The 24,333-nt window shown below is 48.9% G+C and overlaps 1 protein-coding gene across 5 annotated transcripts in view; it reads left to right on the top strand.

The window, feature by feature from the left end:
- The window catches only part of LOC115114995 (TOM1-like protein 2), a 43,437-nt gene that overhangs the window by 6,399 nt on the left and 12,705 nt on the right, over window positions 1-24,333 (top strand). For all 5 annotated transcript variants that reach the window (XM_065010471.1, XM_065010472.1, XM_065010470.1 and 2 more), the window contains exons 2-9: window positions 5,988-6,072; window positions 11,812-11,890; window positions 12,844-12,993; window positions 13,438-13,572; window positions 15,038-15,223; window positions 15,605-15,721; window positions 22,222-22,355; window positions 22,671-22,713. In XM_065010471.1, coding sequence (XP_064866543.1) covers window positions 6,035-6,072; window positions 11,812-11,890; window positions 12,844-12,993; window positions 13,438-13,572; window positions 15,038-15,223; window positions 15,605-15,721; window positions 22,222-22,355; window positions 22,671-22,713 — 882 coding nt within the window. In that variant the 5' untranslated portion in view covers window positions 5,988-6,034. The remainder of the gene's footprint in view (window positions 1-5,987; window positions 6,073-11,811; window positions 11,891-12,843; window positions 12,994-13,437; window positions 13,573-15,037; window positions 15,224-15,604; window positions 15,722-22,221; window positions 22,356-22,670; window positions 22,714-24,333) is intronic.

Raw genomic sequence — 24,333 nt, 5'->3', positions numbered from 1 at the left:
CGGGGAGCGAAGAGGGATCTGAAATGGAGATTTGTGGAGTTGGCAGTGGATGGCACAGCCTTCCGCCTGTGTGGCCACGTGACTGGTTGTACTGGTTTCACTCCATGGCACTGGGAGTGGGGGTGGAGCCTGGGTTGAACTTGCACCCAATCAGTCTCTCTTCTATTTTCAAAGCTCTGGCTGTAATGGCTGTCTTGTTCCATGAATAGAGGCCTCAAAAAGGATGATTCTGTATAGGGCTGTTAGGGTGACCATATTACCGCCACACCGGTTGTCATGAGGGCAGTCAAATTCCACATGACCGTTTAGTCATGGTAATTAGCCTACTCCAAGAGCTGATGCTGCTGATTGTCATTAGTAGCCTACCAAACTTGCTAACTGCCTGGTACTCAGCACTCTATTGTCCCTCTAATCACTCTGACATCAATGCAAATTGTATCGAAAATCTAATCAAACATTTAATGTGAGCTCATGTTGCTCAACATTTCTGTAGGCTATGCGATTGTGTGAGAAAAGAGATTTGATGGCCTCTATTAAAAAGAGGAGGATCCCATCCCATTTTCCACCATAATTTGCAAATAAATTCATAAAAAATCCAACAATGTGATTTTCTAAAAAAAAATTATAATTTTGTCTGTCATAGTTGAAGTGTACCTATGATGAAAATTACAGGCCTCTCTCATCTTTTTAAGTGGGAGAACTTGCACAATTGGTGGCTGACTAAATACTTTTTTGCCCCACTGTACATATGAGATGAGTAATGTAGTGTATGTAAACATTATATTAAGTAGCATTGTTTAAAGTGGCTAGCGATATATTTTACGTCAAGTTCCATCAATTCCCATTATTAAAGTGGCTAGAGTTGAGTCAGTGTGTTGGCAGCAGCCACTCAATGTTAGTGGTGGCTGTTTAACAGTCTGATGGCCTTGAAATAGATAGAAGCTGTTTTTCAGTCTCGGTCCCTGCTTTGATGCACCTGTACTGACCTCGCCTTCTGGATGATAGCGGGGTGAACAGGCAGTGTCTCGGGTGGTTGTTGTCCTTGATGATCTTTATGGCCTTCCTGGGTGGTGTAGGTGTCCTGGAGGGCAGGTAGTTTGCCCCCGGTGATGCGTTGTGCAGACCTCGCTACCCTCTGGAGAGCCTTACGGTTGCTGGCGGAGCAGTTGCCGTACCCGGCGGTGATACAGCCCGGCAGGATGCTCTCGATTGTGCATCTGTAGAAGTTTGGATGCTTTTGGTGACAAACCGTATTTCTTCAGCCTCCTGAGGTTGAAGAGGCGCTGCTGCGCCTTCTTCACAACGCTGTCTGTGTGGGTGGACCAATTCAGTTTGTCTGTGATGTGTACGCCGAGGAACTTAACTTACTACCCTCTCCACTACTGTCCCATCCATGTTGATAGGGGGGTGCTCCCTCTGCTGTTTCCTGAAGTCCACAATCATCTCCTTTGTTTTGTTGACATTTAGTGTGAGGTTATTTTCCTGACACCACACTCCGAGGGCCCTCACCCCTCCCTGTAGGCCGTCTCGTCGTTGTTGGTAATCAAGCCTACCACTGTAGTGTCGTCCCTAAACTTGATGATTGAGTTGGAGGCGTGCATGGCCAGTCGTGGGTGAACAGGGAGTACAGGAGAGGGCTCAGAACGCACACTTGTGGGGCCCCAGTGTTGAGGATCAGCGGGGTGGAGATATTACCTACCCTCACCACCTGGGGGCGGCCCGTCAGGAAGTCCAGTACCCAGTTTCACAGGGCGGGGTCGAAACCCAGGGTCTCGAGCTTGATGACGAGTTTGGAGGGTACTATGGTGTTAAATGCTGAGCTGTAGTCAATGAACAGCATTCTCACATAGGTACAGCATTTTCACATTCCTCTTGTCCAGATGGGTTAGGGCAGTGTGCAGTGTGGTTGAGATTGCATCGTCTGTGGAACTGTTTGGGTGGTAAGCAAATTGGAGTGGGTCTAGGGTGTCAGGTAGGGTGGAGGTGATATGGTCCTTGACTAGTCTCTCAAAGCACTTCATGATGACGGAAGTGAGTGGTACGGGGCGGTAGTCGTTTAGCTCAGTTACCTTAGCTTTCTTGGGAACAGGAACAATGGTGGCCCTCTTGAAGCATGTGGGAACAGCAGACTGGGGTAAGGATTGATTGAATATGTCCGTAAACACACCAGCCAGCTGGTCTGCGCATGCTCTGAGGGCGCGGCTGGGGATGCCGTCTGGGCCTGGAGCCTTGTGAGGGTTAACACTTTTAAATGTTTTACTCACAATCTGTATGTGTTTTTATTTTTTAGAAGAAGGTGATTTTTAGCCCTAATAATCCATTATTGCACCATATTAGACTCTGGAAACTCTTAATTGATCACATATTTGTTCTATTCCAGGGCACAGCGGAGGAACTTAATCGATTCCACTCCTCCATCAATACAACAGTGAACATTTGAAATTCACTGCTTGTGAAATACGTCTTCTTGACATTTTAAGTTAGAGGGATGGGGAGGTGGTGGTTAGTACGGATCTATACAGGAAGCCCATTGACAGAAATTCCCTATTACGCGGAGACAGCTTCCACCCTACACACCTAAAAAATAACCTCCCCATTTGTAGTACACGGAGTGACTATGTCAAACAAACCGCCCATCTGGATGAGCATTTCAGACAGCGGGGTTACTCAGAGGAATGGCTGCAGGACGCAAGGGAACGTTATAAAAACATGACCCAGGATGACAGCTTCACGTCCAAACCTCCCCGCTCTCCTGACCAACGCATTTAATGCTTCCTTCAGTACTCCCCACTTGGTAAACAGTTCAACCACATTATAAAAACATGACCCAGGATGACAGCCTCACGTCCAAACCTCCCCGCTCTCCTGACCAACGCATTTAATGCTTCCTTCAGTACTCCCCACTTGGTAAACAGTTCAACCACATTATAAAAACATGACCCAGGATGACAGCCTCACGTCCAAACCTCCCCGCTCTCCTGACCAACGCATTTAATGCTTCCTTCAGTACTCCCCACTTGGTAAACAGTTCAACCACATTATAAAAAGCATTGGCACATCTTGAGCACTGATCCACAACTGGAAAAGACGTTTAAAGAACCCCCGCGGGTAGGTCTTCAGACACGCCCCCAACATCAGTCAAATGGTGGTGAGGTCTGATCTTCCACCAGTGCCACGCAGTACCTTTCTAGACAGTGTCAGGACAGTAACTATAGACGTGGCGGATGCACCAAATGTAACTTCACGAAGAAATGCACAATGTTCAGTCACCCTATTATGTGAAAGGACATTAGGGCATCATTACATGTTCCACAAAACATGTGATATACCTGATCAAATGTATTTGTGGTCTATGTAGGAAAAAACGCAACGAGCTCTGAAAACGAAGATAGCAGAACACAGGAGTAATATCAGGGCCCTTGACCAGAGAAACTCTGTGGCTGCTCATTTCATGGAGGCTCGTCACAACATCAGCTCTTTGAGTCACATTGGTATGGAACATGTTAAGACTCCTAGGAGGGGTGGAGATACTGATAATCTATGACTGAGAAGAGGATTGTATTGGCTTCACCTTGTGTGCACCATGTCTCCTAGAGGTCTGAACCAAGAGTTTGGTATCAGACCATTTCTTACCTGAATATGTTCCTTTACTTTGATTTGTCTTGCCTTCCAGGTTACTCACTTGGTCATTTTTTAAATGTCTATTATTTAGTGGAACCATTACATGTACTCATTTAATTATTAGAGATACACGTGTGTTTTGCATCCACCATGCGTCATGTCCACTGGTCATGTGAGGTGAAATGTGTATATTTTGGGATGTGAACACTGTGTGTCTGACCTGCTGGAGATTCGTTTCAGATTAAAGCGGTGAATCGGGAGCTTTAAAGGTGTGCAGGCCTTCTTGTTCTATACTAGAATCCTTTATTAGCCCAGCACCTATGTTTTTAAGGTTGTGCATATGACCACAAACTTTTCTATTGACAATATTAGCCTACCGCTTGTGAATGATCTATTATCACTTCTCAAATCAAATTTTACAAACACATATTTAGCAGATGTTATTGCGGGTGTAGTGAAATCACTTGTAAAAGATGCAGTAAGTGTGCAGGAAGGCAAGAAACAGCACATGCCTTTTTTTGTGCAACTTTTTCAAATCATAGTCGCACACCTCATGAAGCCTAGCCCATAGGCCTATATGTTTTGTTAAGGTTTGTATCACAGCTAAAGTGGCCAAATAACGCCTTAAAATGAAGCACATTCATCCGCTTTACAACGGGTGTAAAGCCTAACTGGCAGACATACGCAGCGTGACCTTCAAGTTGTAGGCTGTGTGAGGAAGCCAGGAGATGCTAAATGTGTTTGTTAATTAACGGTCAATTACCGGGAGACCGGCAATTATTTGCTTCCCAATCAACTTTGGACAAAATCTCATGACCACAACAGCCCTAACTAGGTCTGATCCTTTCCTTCTCCCTTTCATTTTCGTCTTTCTCCCTCCCTCTTTTCCTCGCTCTCCCTGCCTGTCCGCTTTCCAATCCACTTGAGGAGATTACGTGGGGCGTGCCAGTGGAGATAGCAGTGGTTAAGACTTAACACTTAATGCTCTGCTGTTCACACACTGAGCCTGGGCAGCTAAACACCGTGTCATGCTGTTTACCTTGGCTTCTCATGTTCTGACATGTTGTTAGCAGAATACTGTCTTTGTGTACACAGGAAATACATTATTTGAGTAATATTTAGATTAGAGGCAGTGTGAAAGGAGAGAAACAGACACCAAAAGCATTAGTCCTTCACACAAGGTGGCCTCCGTGGTAGACTGTGTGATCTGACGGGTTGGAAGGAGAGGGGAGGTAAAGGCCAGAACAGGACACATAGCCCCAGAGAGAGGTCCCTGGCCTGGGCATGCCACACTTCTCTGAGCCCCTGGGCTGGAGGTAGAAATGTTCTGAGTGACTGAGCTAACCTAGAGCTAGTCTAGTCATCATGACTAACTTTTAAACATTTGAACTCTTAGCTCTGTATTTTGACTCTAAATACCTCTCTCTCTTGCTGGCTCAGTTTCCTTATTTTCTCCCAGCCAAGAACAGGAGTGAGACTAGGTGTGCTTCCCAAATTACACCCCGTTCCCTATGTAGTGCACTACTTTTGACCAGGGCTCAAAGGGAATTGGGTTCCATGTGGGACACGCACAGTTCTTTAATCCTGTTTCATGGAGGGATGAATTCAGCCCGGTAATTGGTCGACACCAGTGGTAGTGGATTTCCAGACGTCAGCTCAATTATGTCATTATACAACTTCAATGTTACTGTGTTGAAAAGCCAATAGCCCAAATCCTGTCACGTTTCCCTCCATTACGTTCCTCTCTAAGACAATGCAGAGAACACCCATGATCCTGTTTGAATAGGTTAAAATGCATCACACATATTGGTTTACTATACAAAACCTGTTACTGTTATCTCTTTTTACATGCTTGGTTACACAACCTTTTCTCATGCCCACAGTAATGTTACATAAGCCATGGAGTTTAGGCTAACTAGTGCGGCTTGCTGAGGTAAGGGGACAGGTCACAGCGCAGTCAGACTGAAATATAGCCCAAGGCTTAGTGGACAGTGGGTTGGCAGAGTACTGACTCTAGGTCTGTTATAAAACCTGTTTTACATCTCCCATCTTGTCAATCAATCAATTAGGCCTCATTTATTTAATTTATTTGACATCAGCAGTTGTCACAAGCTGCCCAGCCTAGACCCCACACAGCCTAGACCCCACAGAGCAAGAAAAGCAGAAGTGAAAGCACCAAAAACTCCCTAGAAGGAAGAAACCTAGGTAGGAACCAGGCCCAAGGGGTGGTTCATCCTTTTTGGGCTGTACCGATTATTCCTATGGGGTTAGGTGTTGCTCACGCTCGTCTAGGGGAAACTTCCTACTACTTAGTGTCCTCCTTTGTCCAATGAGCAGGTTTGTTTACTTCCTGTTGTCTTTTCTAGAGAAGGCCACAGATGGCGGCCTGCAGGCTGAGGACTGGACCCTCAACATGGAGATCTGTGACATCATCAATGAGACGGAGGAAGGGTGAGCGACAGACTACATCAGTACACTTTCACCTGACTGACTGACTGACTGACTGACTGAAAGACGGACTGACTGACTGACTGAAAGACGGACTGACTGACTGACTGAAAGACGGACTGACTGACTGACTGAAAGACGGACTGACTGACTGACTGAAAGACGGACTGACTGACTGACTGAAAGACGGACTGACTGACTGACTGAAAGACGGACTGACTGACTGACTGAAAGACGGACTGACTGACTGACTGAAAGACGGACTGACTGACTGACTGACTGAAAGACGGACTGACTGACTGAAAGACGGACGGACTGACTGACTGAAAGACGGACGGACTGACTGACTGAAAGACGGACGGACTGACTGACTGAAAGACTGACGGACTGACTGACTGAAAGACGGACGACTGACTGACTGAAAGACGGACGGACTGACTGACTGACTGAAACGGACGACGGACTGACTGACGGACTGACTGAAAGACGGACTGACTGACGGACTGACTGAAAGACGGACTGACGGACTGACTGAAAGACGGACTGACTGAAAGACGGACGGACTGACTGAAAGACGGACGGACTGAAAGACGGACTGAAAGACGGACGGACTGAAAGACGGACTGAAAGACGGACTGACTGACTGACTGACTGAAAGACGGACGGACTGACTGACGGACGGACTGACTGACTGACGGACTGACTGAAAGACGGACTGACTGAAAGACGGACTGACTGAAAGACGGACTGACTGAAAGACGGACTGACTGAAAGACGGACTGACTGAAAGACTGGCTGGCTGACTGACTGATTGACTGACTGAAAGATGGACTGACTGAAAGATGGACTTACTGGCTGGCAGAAAGACTGACTGATTGACTGGCTGGCTGAAAGATGGACTTACTGGCTGGCAGAAAGACTGACTGATTGACTGGCTGGCTGAAAGACGGACTGACTGATTGACTGACTGGCTAATAGACGGACTGACTGACTGACTGAAAGATGGACTGACTGACTGGCTGGCTGGCTGAGATTGACTGGCTGACTGGCTGCCTTACTGATTGACTGAACAAGTCAATCGCACAAACAAAAACCTCTTATCACACTCAAAAATAACATACAAATGATGTGCACAAATACAATACAACTTTATTGTCCATTAGTTATAGTGAACAACAGACATTTGTCTTCTGCTCTGCTCTCAAACTCTCTACATGGCACACATCACACATGCAGTTGAGACAAGCACAGGGTCAAGCTGCAGTGCAGATATAATGGAATGAGAATATCCTTTTTTACTAATTAGTGTTAACTTTTCTTTGAGTTTAATGAGATAAGTTGTTGACTCCTGATATTGATTGAGTGCTGGAGGGATTCAAACACAATTCTTTCCTCTTCCCTGAATCATTCTTCTGCTTCCCCTTTATCTATCTTTTCACACTCACTCACTCACTCAGTCACTCACACTCCTCAGGCTTTGGCACACATACTGAGACTCTCACTCGCAGCCCCAGTCACTCTATTCTGCTTGACTGAACACTGGAGTGTCTTGTGGTTAACAGGTATGACTGCCTACTGGCTAGCTGTCTGAAGTCCTGGGAGAACACTATTTCAGTACAATTCAGGAAAAAAAATGACCCATGTCTTTTGAGATATATCAGTCCCTTGCCTCCATTACAACTTCCACCTCATTTAACATTAACATTTAAGTCATTTAGCAGACGCTCTTATCCAGAGCGACTTACAAATTGGTGCATTCACCTTATGACATCCAGTGGAACAGTAGTGCATCTAAATCTTTTAAGGGGGGGGGGTGAGAGGGATTACTTTATCCTATCCTAGGTATTCCTTAAAGAGGTGGGGTTTCAGGTGTCTCCGGAAGGTGGTGATTGACTCCGCTGTCCTGGCGTCGTGAGGGAGTTTGTTCCACCATTGGGGGCCAGAGCAGCGAACAGTTTTGACTGGGCTGAGCGGGAACTGTACTTCCTCAGTGGTAGGGAGGCGAGCAGGCCAGAGGTGGATGAACGCAGTGCCCTTGTTTGGGTGTAGGGCCTGATCAGAGCCTGGAGGTACTGAGGTGCCGTTCCCCTCACAGCTCCGTAGGCAAGCACCATGGTCTTGTAGCGGATGCGAGCTTCAACTGGAAGCCAGTGGAGAGAGCGGAGGAGCGGGGTGACGTGAGAGAACTTGGGAAGGTTGAACACCAGACGGGCTGCGGCGTTCTGGATGAGTTGTAGGGGTTTAATGGCACAGGCAGGGAGCCCAGCCAACAGCGAGTTGCAGTAATCCAGACGGGAGATGACAAGTGCCTGGATTAGGACCTGCGCCGCTTCCTGTGTGAGGCAGGGTCGTACTCTGCGGATGTTGTAGAGCATGAACCTACAGGAGCGGGCCACCGCCTTGATGTTAGTTGAGAACGACAGGGTGTTGTCCAGGATCACGCCAAGGTTCTTAGCGCTCTGGGAGGAGGACACAGTGGAGTTGTCAACCGTGATGGCGAGATCATGGAACGGGCAGTCCTTCCCCGGGAGGAAGAGCAGCTCCGTCTTGCCGAGGTTCAGCTTGAGGTGGTGATCCGTCATCCACACTGATATGTCTGCCAGACATGCAGAGATGCGATTCGCCACCTGGTCATCAGAAGGGGGAAAGGAGAAGATTAATTGTGTGTCGTCTGCATAGCAATGATAGGAGAGACCATGTGAGGTTATGACAGAGCCAAGTGACTTGGTGTATAGCGAGAATAGGAGAGGGCCTAGAACAGAGCCCTGGGGGACACCAGTGGTGAGAGCACGTACTTGAAGCGTTGTGTAATTTGAGTGTGAAGGCCACCAAGTAGCAAATGACTATTGGCTTTGTGTATTGTATTAGTGTAGGAAGTCAGACATGGCGACAACTGAATGGCATGCAGGCAAACCTCTTTAGGTTCAGACAAGGACATAGATGTGGAAGAAATGCCAGCTAGCTGCACTAATGCCACTTATCAGACTATAAACATAGACTGCCTACCTGAAACTTCTGGAAGTGGAACTTTTGAGATGATGTAACACCCATGCACACCAGTATTCCCTGAGCTCCTCTCTCTCTATAGTCTGTTTGTGTCTGAAGGCCTCAACTCCCTCCCATAGGATCCACTAGTGTCAGTGAGACTACTGCCTGAGCACTACTCCGTTAATGTTTTATACACTGCATACACTCAGCCGTGGCTGTCAGACAGTGATATACACACTCTCATCTCTCCTCTGAAACTTCACAGAGCTCCAGAGTTCAGAGAGAGGTTCATGGAAGCTCATTACCTCATCTGTAACAGAGAGCTCTTTGATCTTTCTATAGGGCAAACAGACAGGCAGGCAGAAAGACAGATATAAACTCAGCAAAAAAAGAAATGTCCCTTTTTCAGGAGTCTGTCTTTCAAAGATAATTTGTAAAAATCCAAATAACTTCACAGATCTTCTTTGTAAAGGGTTTAAACACGCTTGTTCAATGAACCATAAACAATTAATGAACACTCACCTGTGGAACGGTCGTTAAGACACTAACATCTTACAGACGGTAGGCAATTAAGGTCACAGTTATGAAAACTTAGGACACTAAAGAGGCCTTTCTACTGACTCTGAAAAACACCAAAAGAAAGATGCCCAGGATCCCTGCTCATTTGCGTGAACGTGCCTTAGGCATGCTGCAAGGAGGCTTGAGGATTGCAGATGTGGCCAGGGCAATAAATTGCAATGTCCGTACTGTGACAGCGCTACAGGGAGACAGGACGGACAGCTGATCGTCCTCACAGTGGCAGACCACGTGTAACAACACCTGCACAGGATTGATACATCCGAACATCACACCTGCGGACAGGTACAGGATGGCAACAACAACTGCCCGAGTTACACCAGGAACGCACAATCCCTCCATCAGTGCTCAGACTGTCCGCAATAGGCTGAGAGAGGCTGGACTGAGGGCTTGTAGGCCTGTTGTAAGGCAGGTCCTCACCAGACATCATCATTGTCAACAATGTCGCCTATGAGCACAAACCCACCATCGCTGGACCAGACAGGACTGGTAAAAAGTGCTCTTCACTGACGAGTCGCGGTTTTGTCTCACCAGGGGTGATGGTCGGATTCGTGTTTATCGTCGAAGGAATGAGCGTTACACTGAGGCCTGTACTCTGGAGCAGGATCGAGGTGGAGGGTCCGTCATGGTCTGGGGCTGTGAGTCACAGCATCATTGGACTGCGCCTGTTGTCATTGCAGGCAATCTCAACGCTGTGCATTACAGGGAAGACATCCTCCTCCTTCATGTGGTACCCTTCCTGCAGGCTCATCCTGACATGACCCTCCAGCATGACAATGCCACCACGCACAGAACAAGCAGTATGGCTGATTTCCTGCTAGACAGGAATGTTAGTGTTCTGCCATGGCCAGCGAAGAGCCCCGATCTCAATCCCATTGAGCACGTCTGGGACCTGTTGGATTGGAGGATAAGGGCTAGGGCCATTCTCCCCCAGAAATGTCTGGGAACTTGCATGTGCCTTGGTGGAAGAGTGGGGTTGATAGCATGACCCAAGCCCTATGTTAATCCATAATGCCACGGCTAAAATGGTTCAGGTCAATAAAAACAACGGGTTGAGTTGATAGCATGACCCAAGCCCTATGTTAATCCATAATGCCACGGCTAAGATGGTTTAGGTCAATAAAAACAACGGGTTGAGTTGATAGCATGACCCAAGCCCTATGTTAATCCATAATGCCATGGCTAAAATGGTTCAGGTCAATAAAAACAACGGGTTGAGTTGATAGCATGACCCAAGCCCTATGTTAATCCATAATGCCACGGCTAAGATGGTTTAGGTCAATAAAAACAACGGGTTGAGTTGATAGCATGACCCAAGCCCTATGTTAATCCATAATGCCACGGCTAAGATGGTTCAGGTCAATAAAAACAACGGGTTGAGTTGATAGCATGACCCAAGCCCTATGTTAATCCATAATGCCACGGCTAAAATGGTTCAGGTCAATAAAAACAACGGGTTGAGTTGATAGCATGACCCAAGCCCTATGTTAATCCATAATGCCACGGCTAAGATGGTTCAGGTCAATAAAAACAACGGGTTGAGTTGATAGCATGACCCAAGCCCTATGTTAATCCATAATGCCACGGCTAAGATGGTTCAGGTCAATAAAAACAACTGGTTGAGTTGATAGCATGACCCAAGCCCTATGTTAATCCATAATGCCACGGCTAAGATGGTTCAGGTCAATAAAAACAACGGGTTGAGTTGATAGCATGACCCAAGCCCTATGTTAATCCATAATGCCACGGCTAAGATGGTTCAGGTCAATAAAAACAACGGGTTGAGTTGATAGCATGACCCAAGCCCTATGTTAATCCATAATGCCACGGCTAAGATGGTTCAGGTCAATAAAAACAACGGGTTGAGTTGATAGCATGACCCAAGCCCTATGTTAATCCATAATGCCACGGCTAAGATGGTTCAGGTCAATAAAAACAACGGGTTGAGTTGATAGCATGACCCAAGCCCTATGTTAATCCATAATGCCACGGCTAAGATGGTTCAGGTCAATAAAAACAACGGGTTGAGTTGATAGCATGACCCAAGCCCTATGTTAATCCATAATGCCAGGCATACTTTGACTTTACATTTTAAGATTAGCTTCATAGAATGACTTACAGAACGCTAACAGGATATTTGTGTGCTTAGCTAAGTTTCTATGTGTTGTGTTCCTGCAGGCCTAAAGATGCCATCCGGGCGCTGAAGAAGAGACTGAGTGGGAACAGGAACTACCGGGAGGTGATGCTAGGATTGACGGTGAGACGGGCTCTACTTGGGTTCCCAATGTTGACCCACCTAAATCTTTTCAGATTAACAATAGAGGGTGTGTGGTGTTGAAAAGCCTGGAACATACAGGTCACATCACTGATCATGTGTCCAAGGGCATCTGGAGAGGTTTTGGAATGTCTTGAGCCCACAATCTGCTACCCAGCGGTAGAACGTGACCAATCAAATCAATCGGATGTATTTTCTAAAGCCCATTATACGTCGGCAGTTGTCACAAAGCGCTGAAGACCCACATTTGGAAAACACTGGATGCGCACACCAGCAGGGACGGAGCGAATCTTTCCAGAGCTAGGCCTGGATCTAAGTGATGCTTATTGTCTGAACTCACCCTCAACAACAACCAGTCTCTGGGAAGAGAAACAGACAAATAGACCTTTCACATTTAGAGCACACTTACCACACTTGCAAACACGCCTGCATGCTTTAACTAGGACAGTGCTATTATCCGTTACACTTGTTCTTCACGCCTGAGCTTCAAAAAGCCACCAACACACGTTCATGAATTATCTGTCTGCTGTGTCTCACTGTGACTTCTCCCTCAGGCGATTTCTCAACTGTTATGTTTTTTCTGTCTTCATATTTTATTTTGTTTATGTGGATCTTGATTTTTTTTTTAGCTGCATCAAAGCTCCTTTATTCCATGTCAGATGACAGAAATCAGCTCTTTATCAATATCTGAGCACACTTCTCTTCTTCCAGGGAGTTTCTCGCTCTCTATCATACTTTCTTACTTCCTGATGTTTTCTCTCCTCTCCTCTTTCAAGTTAAGGGGCTTTATTGGCATGGGAAACAGGATATATGTAAACATTCTTACTTCCTGATGTTTTCTCTCCTCTTTCAAGTTAAGGGGCTTTATTGGCATGGGAAACAGGATACATGTAAACATTCTTTCTGATGTTTTACCTCTATCTTTCCATTTCTAGGTGCTGGAGACGTGTGTAAAGAACTGCGGCCACCGGTTTCATGTCCTCGTGGCTAACCGGGACTTCATTGATGGTGTCCTCGTCAAAATCATCTCCCCCAAAACCAACCCCCCCACCATCGTACAGGACAAAGTCCTGGCTCTGATCCAGGTACAGCACATGATAATAATCACATGGCACATGAAAAGAAATCCCTAGGTACTTTTACATCTGAGATACGTGGATAGGTATAAGCAACATGGTGAACATTTCACCAAGCCAGTCAGAGAGCTGTAAGAGGCCAGGCTGCAGCAGTTAGGAGAACCCTGCAGTTAGGAAAATTCTACATCCAAAATGAGTCCAGACACCTCCAACAAACCTCTCTAAATACAGTGAGAGGAGGAGAGCGGACACCTTGTACCTGAGCAGCTCCAGGCAGGTAACCAGAGACTGAATACACACACACACACACACACACACACAGGACTGAAGTCAGCAACACAACACCTGGGCCCTCACTGTTTGGCCTTCATCTATCCACTCCTCTCAGATGTCCACCAGGATGTAACGGGGTTGTTTCCAGCCCTTATTCTGTGTTTGTCTGTGTGTTGCCAGGCCTGGGCGGATGCCTTCAGGAGTAGTCCTGACCTGACGGGGGTGGTCCATATTTATGAGGAGCTGAAGAGGAAAGGCATCGAGTTCCCCATGGCTGACCTGGACACTCTGTCACCCATCCACACACCACAGAGGGTGAGACCCAACACGCATCCACACACCACAGGGGGCGAGACCCAACACGCATCCACACACCACAGGGGGTGAGACCCAACACGCATCCACACACCACAGGGGGTGAGACCCAACACGCATCCACACACCACAGAGGGTGAGACCCAACACGCATCCACACACCACAGGGGGTGAGACCCAACACCCATCCACACACCACAGGGGGTGAGACCCAACACCCATCCACACACCACAGGGGGTGAGACCCAACACGCATCCACACACCACAGGGGGTGAGACCCAACACGCATCCACACACCACAGAGGGTGAGACCCAACACCCATCCACACACCACAGGGGGCGAGACCCAACACGCATCCACACACCACAGGGGGTGAGACCCAACACGCATCCACACACCACAGAGGGTGAGACCCAACACCCATCCACACACCACAGGGGGCGAGACCCAACACGCATCCACACACCACAGGGGGCGAGACCCAACACCCATCCACACACCACAGGGGGCGAGACCCAACACGCATCCACACACCACAGGGGGTGAGACCCAACACGCATCCACACACCACAGAGGGTGAGACCCAACACGCAACCACACACCACAGGGGGCGAGACCCAACACGCATCCACACACCACAGGGGGCGAGACCCAACACGTACACACAGGCGTACATGAACCCATGCTAATGAGGTAGAATCATCTGAAGCAGTGACTATACTGCTGTAGTAGCAGAGCTGTACTATCTACATGTTGTGTTCTCTACAGAGCTCTACTAACTAACTACATGTTGTGTTCTCTCTACAGAGCTCTACTAACTAACTACATGTTGTGTTCTCTACAGAGCTCTACTAACTACATGTTGTGTTCTCTACAGAGCTCTACTAACTACCTACATGTTGTGTTCTCTCTACAGAGCTCTACTAACTAACTACATGTTGTGTTCTCTACAGAGCTCTACTAACTACATGTTGTGTTCTCTACAGAGCTCTACTAACTAACTACATGTTGTGTTCTCTCTACAGAGCTCTACTAACTAACTACATGTTGTGTTCTCTACAGAGCTCTACTAACTAACTACATGTTGTGTTCTCTCTACAGAGCTCTACTAACTAACTACATGTTGTGTTCTCTACAGAGCTCTACTAACTAACTACATGTTGTGTTCTCTCCACAGAGCTCTACTAACTAACTACATGTTGTTTTCTCTACAGAGCTCTACTAACTACATGTTGTGTTCTCTACAGAGCTCTACTAACTAACTACATGTTGTGTTCTCTCCACAGAGCTCTACTAACTACATGAAGTGTTCTCAACAGAGCTCTACTAACTAACTACATGTTGTGTTCTCTCTACAGAGCTCTACTAACTACATGTTGTGTTCTCTACAGAGCTCTGCTAACTACATGTTGTGTTCTCTACAGAGCTCTACTAACTAACTACATGTTGTGTTCTCTCTACAGGGTCTACCAGAGGTGGACCCAGCTGTACTAAAGTACAAAGCCCCCATCCAGCCCCACGCTACAGCCACCCTCCCCAAGCCTGCAGCCGCCCCGGCTCCGGCCCCGGCCCCCGCCCCCCTCACCCCCATCCTACAGATACCACACATCCCCAACGTACAGGGCCCCATCACCGCCAACCCTGAACAGGTGAGGATAAAGATGGCCTCTGACGGCTAATGTTAAACTACTGCCAGAGTCATGTTAATTTGGCCAAAAACGGAAAAGAACTGACTGGACGTTGCCCAATAAAAAAAACAAGTTTCTCCTGTCCTCAGGGTTGCGTCAAAGAAGGGGAGGAAGGAAGGATGTATGTTGACAGTTTTCAAACAGGGCCCAAGATTTTCATGGTTAGCAGATGTTAATGCGAGTGTAGCGAAATGCTTGTGCTCCTAGTTCAGACCGTGCAGTAATATCTAACAAGTAATCTAACAATTTCACAACAACTACCGTAGCTGCCTCCACTTAGCTTTGATCAGATCAGGGAATACTTTCTCTCTCTGACCCTTGACCCCTGTGTGTCCTCCTCAGATCGCCCGGCTGCGCAGTGAACTGGACATAGTGAGGGGAAACACCAAAGTGATGTCAGAGATGCTGACTGAGATGGTGCCTGGACAGGAGGACTCCTCGGACCTGGAACTCCTTCAGGTCAGAAAATGGACTACATCCAGCATAGAAATACAATTATAGAACATTGACTTGGTCTAGTAATTATATTTCTATAACTCCGGGTCAGATACTACATCCTCATAGAAATATAATTTCACACAATTTTAAAACTTTTTTGAAAAATCCTGGACGACGCTGGGCCAATTGTGCACCGCCCCATGGGTCTCCCGGTCGGCTGCGACAGAGTCGTCTGGACTCGAACCCAGAATCTCTCGTGGCCTTAGACCACTGCGCCACTTGGGAGGCCCTCAGAATTCCACAACATTGACTTGAATGGGGGCGTTCAGTCTAGTAATTCTATTTCTCTGACACCCCCTCAGCCTCATCCTACTAAAAATATGTCACTGGTCCTAACTGTGGAACCTTTTCATCATTGAGAATTTGAGACAGCTGTGTATTGCACGCAACATAAAAAAGGATTTCACACACAGCGCTCCATCTGTTTAGTTTTTAAAAATACAAATTTAAACCTTCCCTGCGGTAGTGACCCTGCTGCTCAACTGAAATGTGTTGGAACTCATTTAGCCCACTAGGGGGAGTAGTACCACCACTCTAGGGGGAGTAGTACTACCACTCTAGGGGGAGTAGTACCACCACTCTAGGGGGAGTAGTACCACCACTCTAGGGGGAGTAGTACTACCACTCTAGGGGGAGTAGTACTACCACTCTAGGGGGAGTAGTACTACCACTCTAGGGGGAGTAGTACTACCACTCTAGGGGGAGTAGTACTACCACTCTAGGGGGAGTAGTACTACCACTCTAGGGGGAGTAGTACTACCACTCTAGGGGGAGTAGTACCACCACTCTAGGGGGAGTAGTACCACCACTCTAGGGAGAGTAGTACCACCACTCTAGGGGGAGTAGTACCACCACTCTAGGGGGAGTAGTACCACCACTCTAGGGGGAGTAGTACCACCACTCTAGGGGGAGTAGTACCACCACTCTAGGGGGAGTAGTACCACCATAGTACCACCGCTCTAGGAGGAGTAGTACCACCGCTCTAGGAGGAGTAGTACCACCGCTCTAGGGGGAGTAGTACCACCATAGTACCACCGCTCTAGGAGGAGTAGTACCACCATAGTACCACCGCTCTAGGAGGAGTAGTACCACCGCTCTAGGGGGAGTAGTACCACCATAGTACCACCGCTCTAGGGGGAGTAGTACCACCATAGTACCACCGCTCTAGGGGGAGTAGTACCACCATAGTACCACCACTCTAGGGGGAGTCGTACCACCGCTCTATGGGGAGTAGTGCCACAGCTTTATGGGGAGTAGTGCCACCGCTTTATGGGGAGTAGTACCACCACTCTAGGGGGAGTAGTACCACCACTCTAGGGGGAGTAGTACCACCACTCTAGGGGGAGTAGTACCACCACTCTAGGGGGAGTAGTACCACCATAGTACCACCGCTCTAGGGGGAGTAGTTCCACCACTCTACAGGGAGTAGTACCACCACTCTAGGGGGAGTAGTACCACCATAGTACCACCACTCTAGGGGGAGTAGTACCACCATAGTACCACCGCTCTAGGGGGAGTAGTACCACCATAGTACCACCGCTCTAGGGGGAGCAGTACCACCATAGTACCACCACTCTAGGGGGAGTAGTACCACCATAGTACCACCACTCTAGGGGGAGCAGTACCATAGTACCACCACTCTAGGGGGAGCAGTACCGCCATAGTACCACCACTCTAGGGGGAGTAGTACCACCATAGTACCACCACTCTAGGGGGAGTCGTACCACCGCTCTATGGGGAGTCGTACCACCGCTTTATGGGGAGTAGTGCCACCGCTTTATGGGGAGTAGTACCACCACTCTAGGGGGAGTAGTACCACCACTCTAGGGGGAGTAGTACCACCACTCTAGGGGGAGTAGTACCACCATAGTACCACCGCTCTAGGGGGAGTAGTTCCACCACTCTACAGGGAGTAGTACCACCACTCTAGGGGGAGTAGTACCACCATAGTACCACCACTCTAGGGGGAGAGTAGTACCACAATAGTACCACCGCTCTAGGGGGATTAGTTCCCTCACTCTAGGGGGAGTAGTACCACCACTCTAGGGGGAGTAGTACCACCATAGTACCACCGCTCTAGGGGGAGTAGTACCACAATAGTACCACCGCTCTAGGGGGAGTAGTTCCCTCACTCTAGGGGAGTAGTACCACCATAGTACCACCACTCTAGGGTGAGTAGTACCACCATAGTACCACCGCTCTAGGGGGAGTAGTTCCACCACTCTAGGGGTGAGGAGAGGGGAACAACAAATATTCCTGTACTTGCTTAAGTGACAGTTGGTGTAGGGTGAAGTTGTCCCTAGATGCTGATTTTGTTAAAAGTAACAAGTAATTAAAAGTAACACATTTTTAAAGAGCAGCAGCAAAATAACAATAGCGAGACTATATACAGGGGGGTACCGGTACAGAGTCCATGTGCGGGAACACCGGTTAGTTGAGGTACTGTGTACATGTAGGTAGAGTTATTACAGTGACTTTGCATAGATGATAACTAAAGAGTAGCAGCGGTGTAAAAGAGGGGGAGGGGCAACGCAAATAGTCTGTGAAGCCATTTGATTTGCTGTTCAGGAGTCTTATGGCTTGGGGGGGATAGAAGCTGTTTAGAAGCCTCTTGGACCTAGACTTGGTCCTCCGATACCACTTGCCTTGCGGTAGCAGAGAGAATAGTCTATGACTAGCGTGGCTGGAGTCTTTGACCATTTTTAGGGCCTTCCTCTGACACCTCCTGATTTTGAGGTCCTGGATGGCAGGGAGCTTGGTCCCAGTGATGCTCTGGGCCGTTCGCACTACCCTCTGTAGTGCTTTGCGATCGGAGGCTGAGCAGTTGCCATACCAGGCAGTGACTGAGGGTGTGATAGATAGGTAGTTGAATCAGGTGACCTTTCCACTGTTTTATGAGGTGACTTTAGGTAATACAGTTAAACTGTGATTCAATAAATGAAATGTAGGTGATGTGATTTCTCTTACTAAGTAACACAACTGAGTCTAATGATGGACATGTATGGCTACCTGCTGGCTAGAGACCCATTTTAGAGAATTCTAGTCATCCACCTACTGAGAGACAGACTCACCTTTCCATCAGTGATGCCCTATCCTCACCTTGTGTCTGTCTCCTCACCCTGTTTGTGTGTGTAGGAGCTGAACAGGACGTGCAGGGCCATGCTGTCTGTCTCCTCACCCTGTGTGTGTGTGTGTGTAGGAGCTGAACAGGACGTGCAGGGCCATGCTGTCTGTCTCCTCACCCTGTGTGTGTGTGTGTGTGTGTGTGTGTGTAGGAGCTGAACAGGACGTGCAGGGCCATGCTGTCTGTCTCCTCACCCTGTGTGTGTGTGTGTGTGTGTGTGTGTGTGTGTGTGTGTGTGTGTGTGTGTGTGTGTGTGTGTAGGAGCTGAACAGGACGTGCAGGGCCATGCTGTCTGTCTCCTCACCATGTGTGTGTGTAGGAGCTGAACAGGACGTGCAGGGCCATGCTGTCTGTCTCCTCACCCTGTGTGTGTGTGTGTGTGTGTGTAGGAGCTGAACAGGACGTGCAGGGCCATGCTGTCTGTCTCCTCACCCTGTGTGTGTGTGTGTGTGTAGGAGCTGAACAGGACGTGCAGGGCCATGCTGTCTGTCTCCTCACCCTGTGTGTGTGTGTGTGTGTAGGAGCTGAACAGGACGTGCAGGGCCATGCTGTCTGTCTCCTCACCCTGTGTGTGTTTGTGTGTGTAGGAGCTGAACAGGACGTGCAGGGCCATGCTGTCTGTCTCCTCACCCTGTGTGTGTGTGTGTGTGTGTGTGTAGGAGCTGAACAGGACGTGCAGGGCCATGCTGTCTGTCTCCTCACCCTGTGTGTGTGTGTGTGTGTAGGAGCTGAACAGGACGTGCAGGGCCATGCTGTCTGTCTCCTCACCCTGTGTGTGTGTGTGTGTGTGTAGGAGCTGAACAGGACGTGCAGGGCCATGCTGTCTGTCTCCTCACCCTGTGTGTGTGTGTGTGTGTGTAGGAGCTGAACAGGACGTGCAGGGCCATGCTGTCTGTCTCCTCACCCTGTGTGTGTGTGTGTGTGTGTGTAGGAGCTGAACAGGACGTGCAGGGCCATGCTGTCTGTCTCCTCACCCTGTGTGTGTGTGTGTGTGTGTGTGTGGAGCTGAACAGGACGTGCAGGGCCATGCTGTCTGTCTCCTCACCCTGTGTGTGTGTGTGTGTGTGTGTGTGTAGGAGCTGAACAGGACGTGCAGGGCCATGCTGTCTGTCTCCTCACCCTGTGTGTGTGTGTGTGTGTGTGTGTGTGTGTGTGTGTGTGTAGGAGCTGAACAGGACGTGCAGGGCCATGCTGTCTGTCTCCTCACCCTGTGTGTGTGTGTGTGTGTGTAGGAGCTGAACAGGACGTGCAGGGCCATGCTGTCTGTCTCCTCACCCTGTGTGTGTGTGTGTGTGTGTAGGAGCTGAACAGGACGTGCAGGGCCATGCTGTCTGTCTCCTCACCCTGTGTGTGTTTGTGTGTGTGTAGGAGCTGAACAGGACGTGCAGGGCCATGCTGTCTGTCTCCTCACCCTGTGTGTGTGTAGGAGCTGAACAGGACGTGCAGGGCCATGCTGTCTGTCTCCTCACCCTGTGTGTGTGTGTGTGTGTGTGTAGGAGCTGAACAGGACGTGCAGGGCCATGCTGTCTGTCTCCTCACCCTGTGTGTGTGTGTGTGTGTGTGTGTGTGTGGGAGCTGAACAGGACGTGCAGGGCCATGCTGTCTGTCTCCTCACCCTGTGTGTGTGTGTGTGTGTGTGGAGCTGAACAGGACGTGCAGGGCCATGCTGTCTGTCTCCTCACCCTGTGTGTGTGTGTGTGTGTGTGTGTGTGTGTGTGTGTGGAGCTGTGTAGGAGCTGAACAGGACGTGCAGGGCCATGCTGTCTGTCTCCTCACCCTGTGTGTGTGTGTGTGTGTGTGTGTGTAGGAGCTGAACAGGACGTGCAGGGCCATGCTGTCTGTCTCCTCACCCTGTGTGTGTGTGTGTAGGAGCTGAACAGGACGTGCAGGGCCATGCTGTCTGTCTCCTCACCCTGTGTGTGTGTGTAGGAGCTGAACAGGACGTGCAGGGCCATGCTGTCTGTCTCCTCGCCCTGTGTGTGTTTGTGTGTGTGTAGGAGCTGAACAGGACGTGCAGGGCCATGCTGTCTGTCTCCTCACCCTGTGTGTGTGTAGGAGCTGAACAGGACGTGCAGGGCCATGCTGTCTGTCTCCTCACCCTGTGTGTGTGTGTGTGTGTGTGTAGGAGCTGAACAGGACGTGCAGGGCCATGCTGTCTGTCTCCTCACCCTGTGTGTGTGTGTGTGTGTGTGTGTGTGTGTGTAGGAGCTGAACAGGACGTGCAGGGCCATGCTGTCTGTCTCCTCACCCTGTGTGTGTGTGTGTGTGTGTGTAGGAGCTGAACAGGACGTGCAGGGCCATGCTGTCTGTCTCCTCACCCTGTGTGTGTGTGTGTGTGTGTGAGCTGAACAGGACGTGCAGGGCCATGCTGTCTGTCTCCTCACCCTGTGTGTGTGTGTGTGTGTGTAGGAGCTGAACAGGACGTGCAGGGCCATGCTGTCTGTCTCCTCACCCTGTGTGTGTGTGTGTGTGTAGGAGCTGAACAGGACGTGCAGGGCCATGCTGTCTGTCTCCTCACCCTGTGTGTGTGTGTGTAGGAGCTGAACAGGACGTGCAGGGCCATGCTGTCTGTCTCCTCACCCTGTGTGTGTGTGTGTGTGTGTGTGTGTGTGTGTGTGTGTGTGTGTGTGTGTGTGTGTGTGTGTGTGTGTGTAGGAGCTGAACAGGACGTGCAGGGCCATGCTGTCTGTCTCCTCACCCTGTGTGTGTGTGTGTGTGTGTAGGAGCTGAACAGGACGTGCAGGGCCATGCTGTCTGTCTCCTCACCCTGTGTGTGTGTGTGTGTGTGTGTGTGTGTAGGAGCTGAACAGGACGTGCAGGGCCATGCTGTCTGTCTCCTCACCCTGTGTGTGTGTGTGTGTGTGTGTGTGTGTGTGTGTAGGAGCTGAACAGGACGTGCAGGGCCATGCTGTCTGTCTCCTCACCCTGTGTGTGTGTGTGTGTGTGTGTGTGTGTGTGTGTGTAGGAGCTGAACAGGACGTGCAGGGCCATGCTGTCTGTCTCCTCACCCTGTGTGTGTGTGTGTAGGAGCTGAACAGGACGTGCAGGGCCATGCTGTCTGTCTCCTCACCCTGTGTGTGTGTGTGTGTGTGTGTGTAGGAGCTGAACAGGACGTGCAGGGCCATGCTGTCTGTCTCCTCACCCTGTGTGTGTGTGTGTGTGTAGGAGCTGAACAGGACGTGCAGGGCCATGCTGTCTGTCTCCTCACCCTGTGTGTGTGTGTGTGTGTGTGTAGGAGCTGAACAGGACGTGCAGGGCCATGCTGTCTGTCTCCTCACCCTGTGTGTGTGTGTGTGTGTGTGTGTGTGTGTGTGTGTGTGTGTGTGTGTGTGTGTAGGAGCTGAACAGGACGTGCAGGGCCATGCAGCAGCGCGTGGTGGAGCTGATCTCCCGGGTCTCCAACGAGGAGGTGACAGAGGAGCTGCTGCACGTCAACGACGACCTCAACAACATCTTCCTACGATACGAGAGGTAACACACACACACACTTGACTTCATAGGCTTACAGCTACACAAAGTCCACTGGTGAACAAGGATATCTGCTGTGACATGATGTTGCATGTGGAGCACATTTTTTCAGCAGGCCCTACAAGAACACAGTTAATCATCTTGGGCCCCGGGGGACCTGTCTGAAGCATACACTTCTATAGAAGATTCCATGGTCTCAAAAAGTCAAAGCGTTTTCTTTCATGTTGTTTTATAGATGACAGAAATGTAAATGTATGATTGATGCCAATGCCCACGTGTTCTTTACATGGAACTCTGAGGACTTGTGGTGTGTTGCAGGTATGAGAGGTACCGGTCGGGTAGAGCGGCTCAGAATAACGGGGTGAGTTATCTCACTGATCTATACATCTATGAACAACTCTACAGGAGTGGATATTAATGTTACTATCTATCAGTTTGTTGTGATCACCACAGCACTCTTTACGCTGACACTCCCAACACACACACACACTCACTCACTCACTCACTCACTCACTCACTCACTCACTCACTCACTCACTCACTCACTCACTCACTCACTCACTCACTCACTCACAGACATCACACACTCACTCACAGACATCACACTCTCACTCACAGACATCACACTCTCTCACTCACACAGACATCACACTCTCTCACTCACACAGACATCACACTCTCTCACTCACACAGACATCACACTCTCTCACTCACACAGACATCACACTCTCTCACTCACACAGACATCACACTCTCTCACTCACACAGACATCACACTCACTCACTCACACAGACATCACACTCACTCACTCACACAGACATCACACTCACTCACACAGACATCACACTCTCTCACTCACAGACATCACACTCACTCACTCACACAGACATCACACTCTCTCACTCACACAGACATCACACTCTCTCACTCACACAGACATCACACTCTCTCACTCACACAGACATCACACTCACTCACTCACACAGACATCACACTCACTCACTCACACAGACATCACACTCACTCACTCACACAGACATCACACTCACTCACTCACACAGACATCACACTCACTCACACAGACATCACACTCTCTCACTCACAGACATCACACTCACTCACTCACAGACATCACACTCACTCACTCACTCACTCACTCACTCACTCACTCACTCACTCACATCACACTCACTCACACAGACATCACACTCTCTCACTCACACAGACATCACACTCTCTCACTCACACAGACATCACACTCTCTCACTCACACAGACATCACACTCACTCACTCACACAGACATCACACTCACTCACACAGACATCACACTCACTCACTCACAGACATCACACTCACTCACTCACAGACATCACACTCACTCACTCACAGACATCTCACTCACTCACTCACAGACATCACACTCACTCACTCACAGACATCACACTCACTCACTCACAGACATCTCACTCACTCACTCACTCACTCACTCACTCACTCACTCACTCACTCACTCACTCACTCACTCACTCACTCACTCACTCACTCACTCACAGACATCACACGTACACACAGGCACACTGTTGACACTCACAGACATCACACACAGGCACACTGTTGACACTCACAGACATCACACACAGGCACACTGTTGACACTTACAGACATCACACACAGGCACACTGTTGACACTCACAGACATCACACACAGGCACACTGTTGACACACACACACACACACACACACAGGCACACTGTTGACACACACACAATTCCACATTTCCACACTCATCACATACACTGCTGCTACTGTTTATTATCCTGTAGTCTAGTCACTTTACACCTACCGATATATACATATCTATCTCAATTACCTCGTACCCTTGCCCATCAGATTGGTACTGGTAGCCCATGTATGTAGCCAAGCTACCGTTACTCATTGTGTATTTATTCCTCGTGCTACAGTTTTGGTATATTAATATT

This window comes from Oncorhynchus nerka, linkage group LG26 (genome assembly GCF_034236695.1).
Source record: "Oncorhynchus nerka isolate Pitt River linkage group LG26, Oner_Uvic_2.0, whole genome shotgun sequence".
Classification (NCBI taxonomy): Eukaryota; Metazoa; Chordata; class Actinopteri; order Salmoniformes; family Salmonidae; genus Oncorhynchus; species Oncorhynchus nerka.
This window is presented reverse-complemented; position numbering and strand designations above follow the sequence as displayed.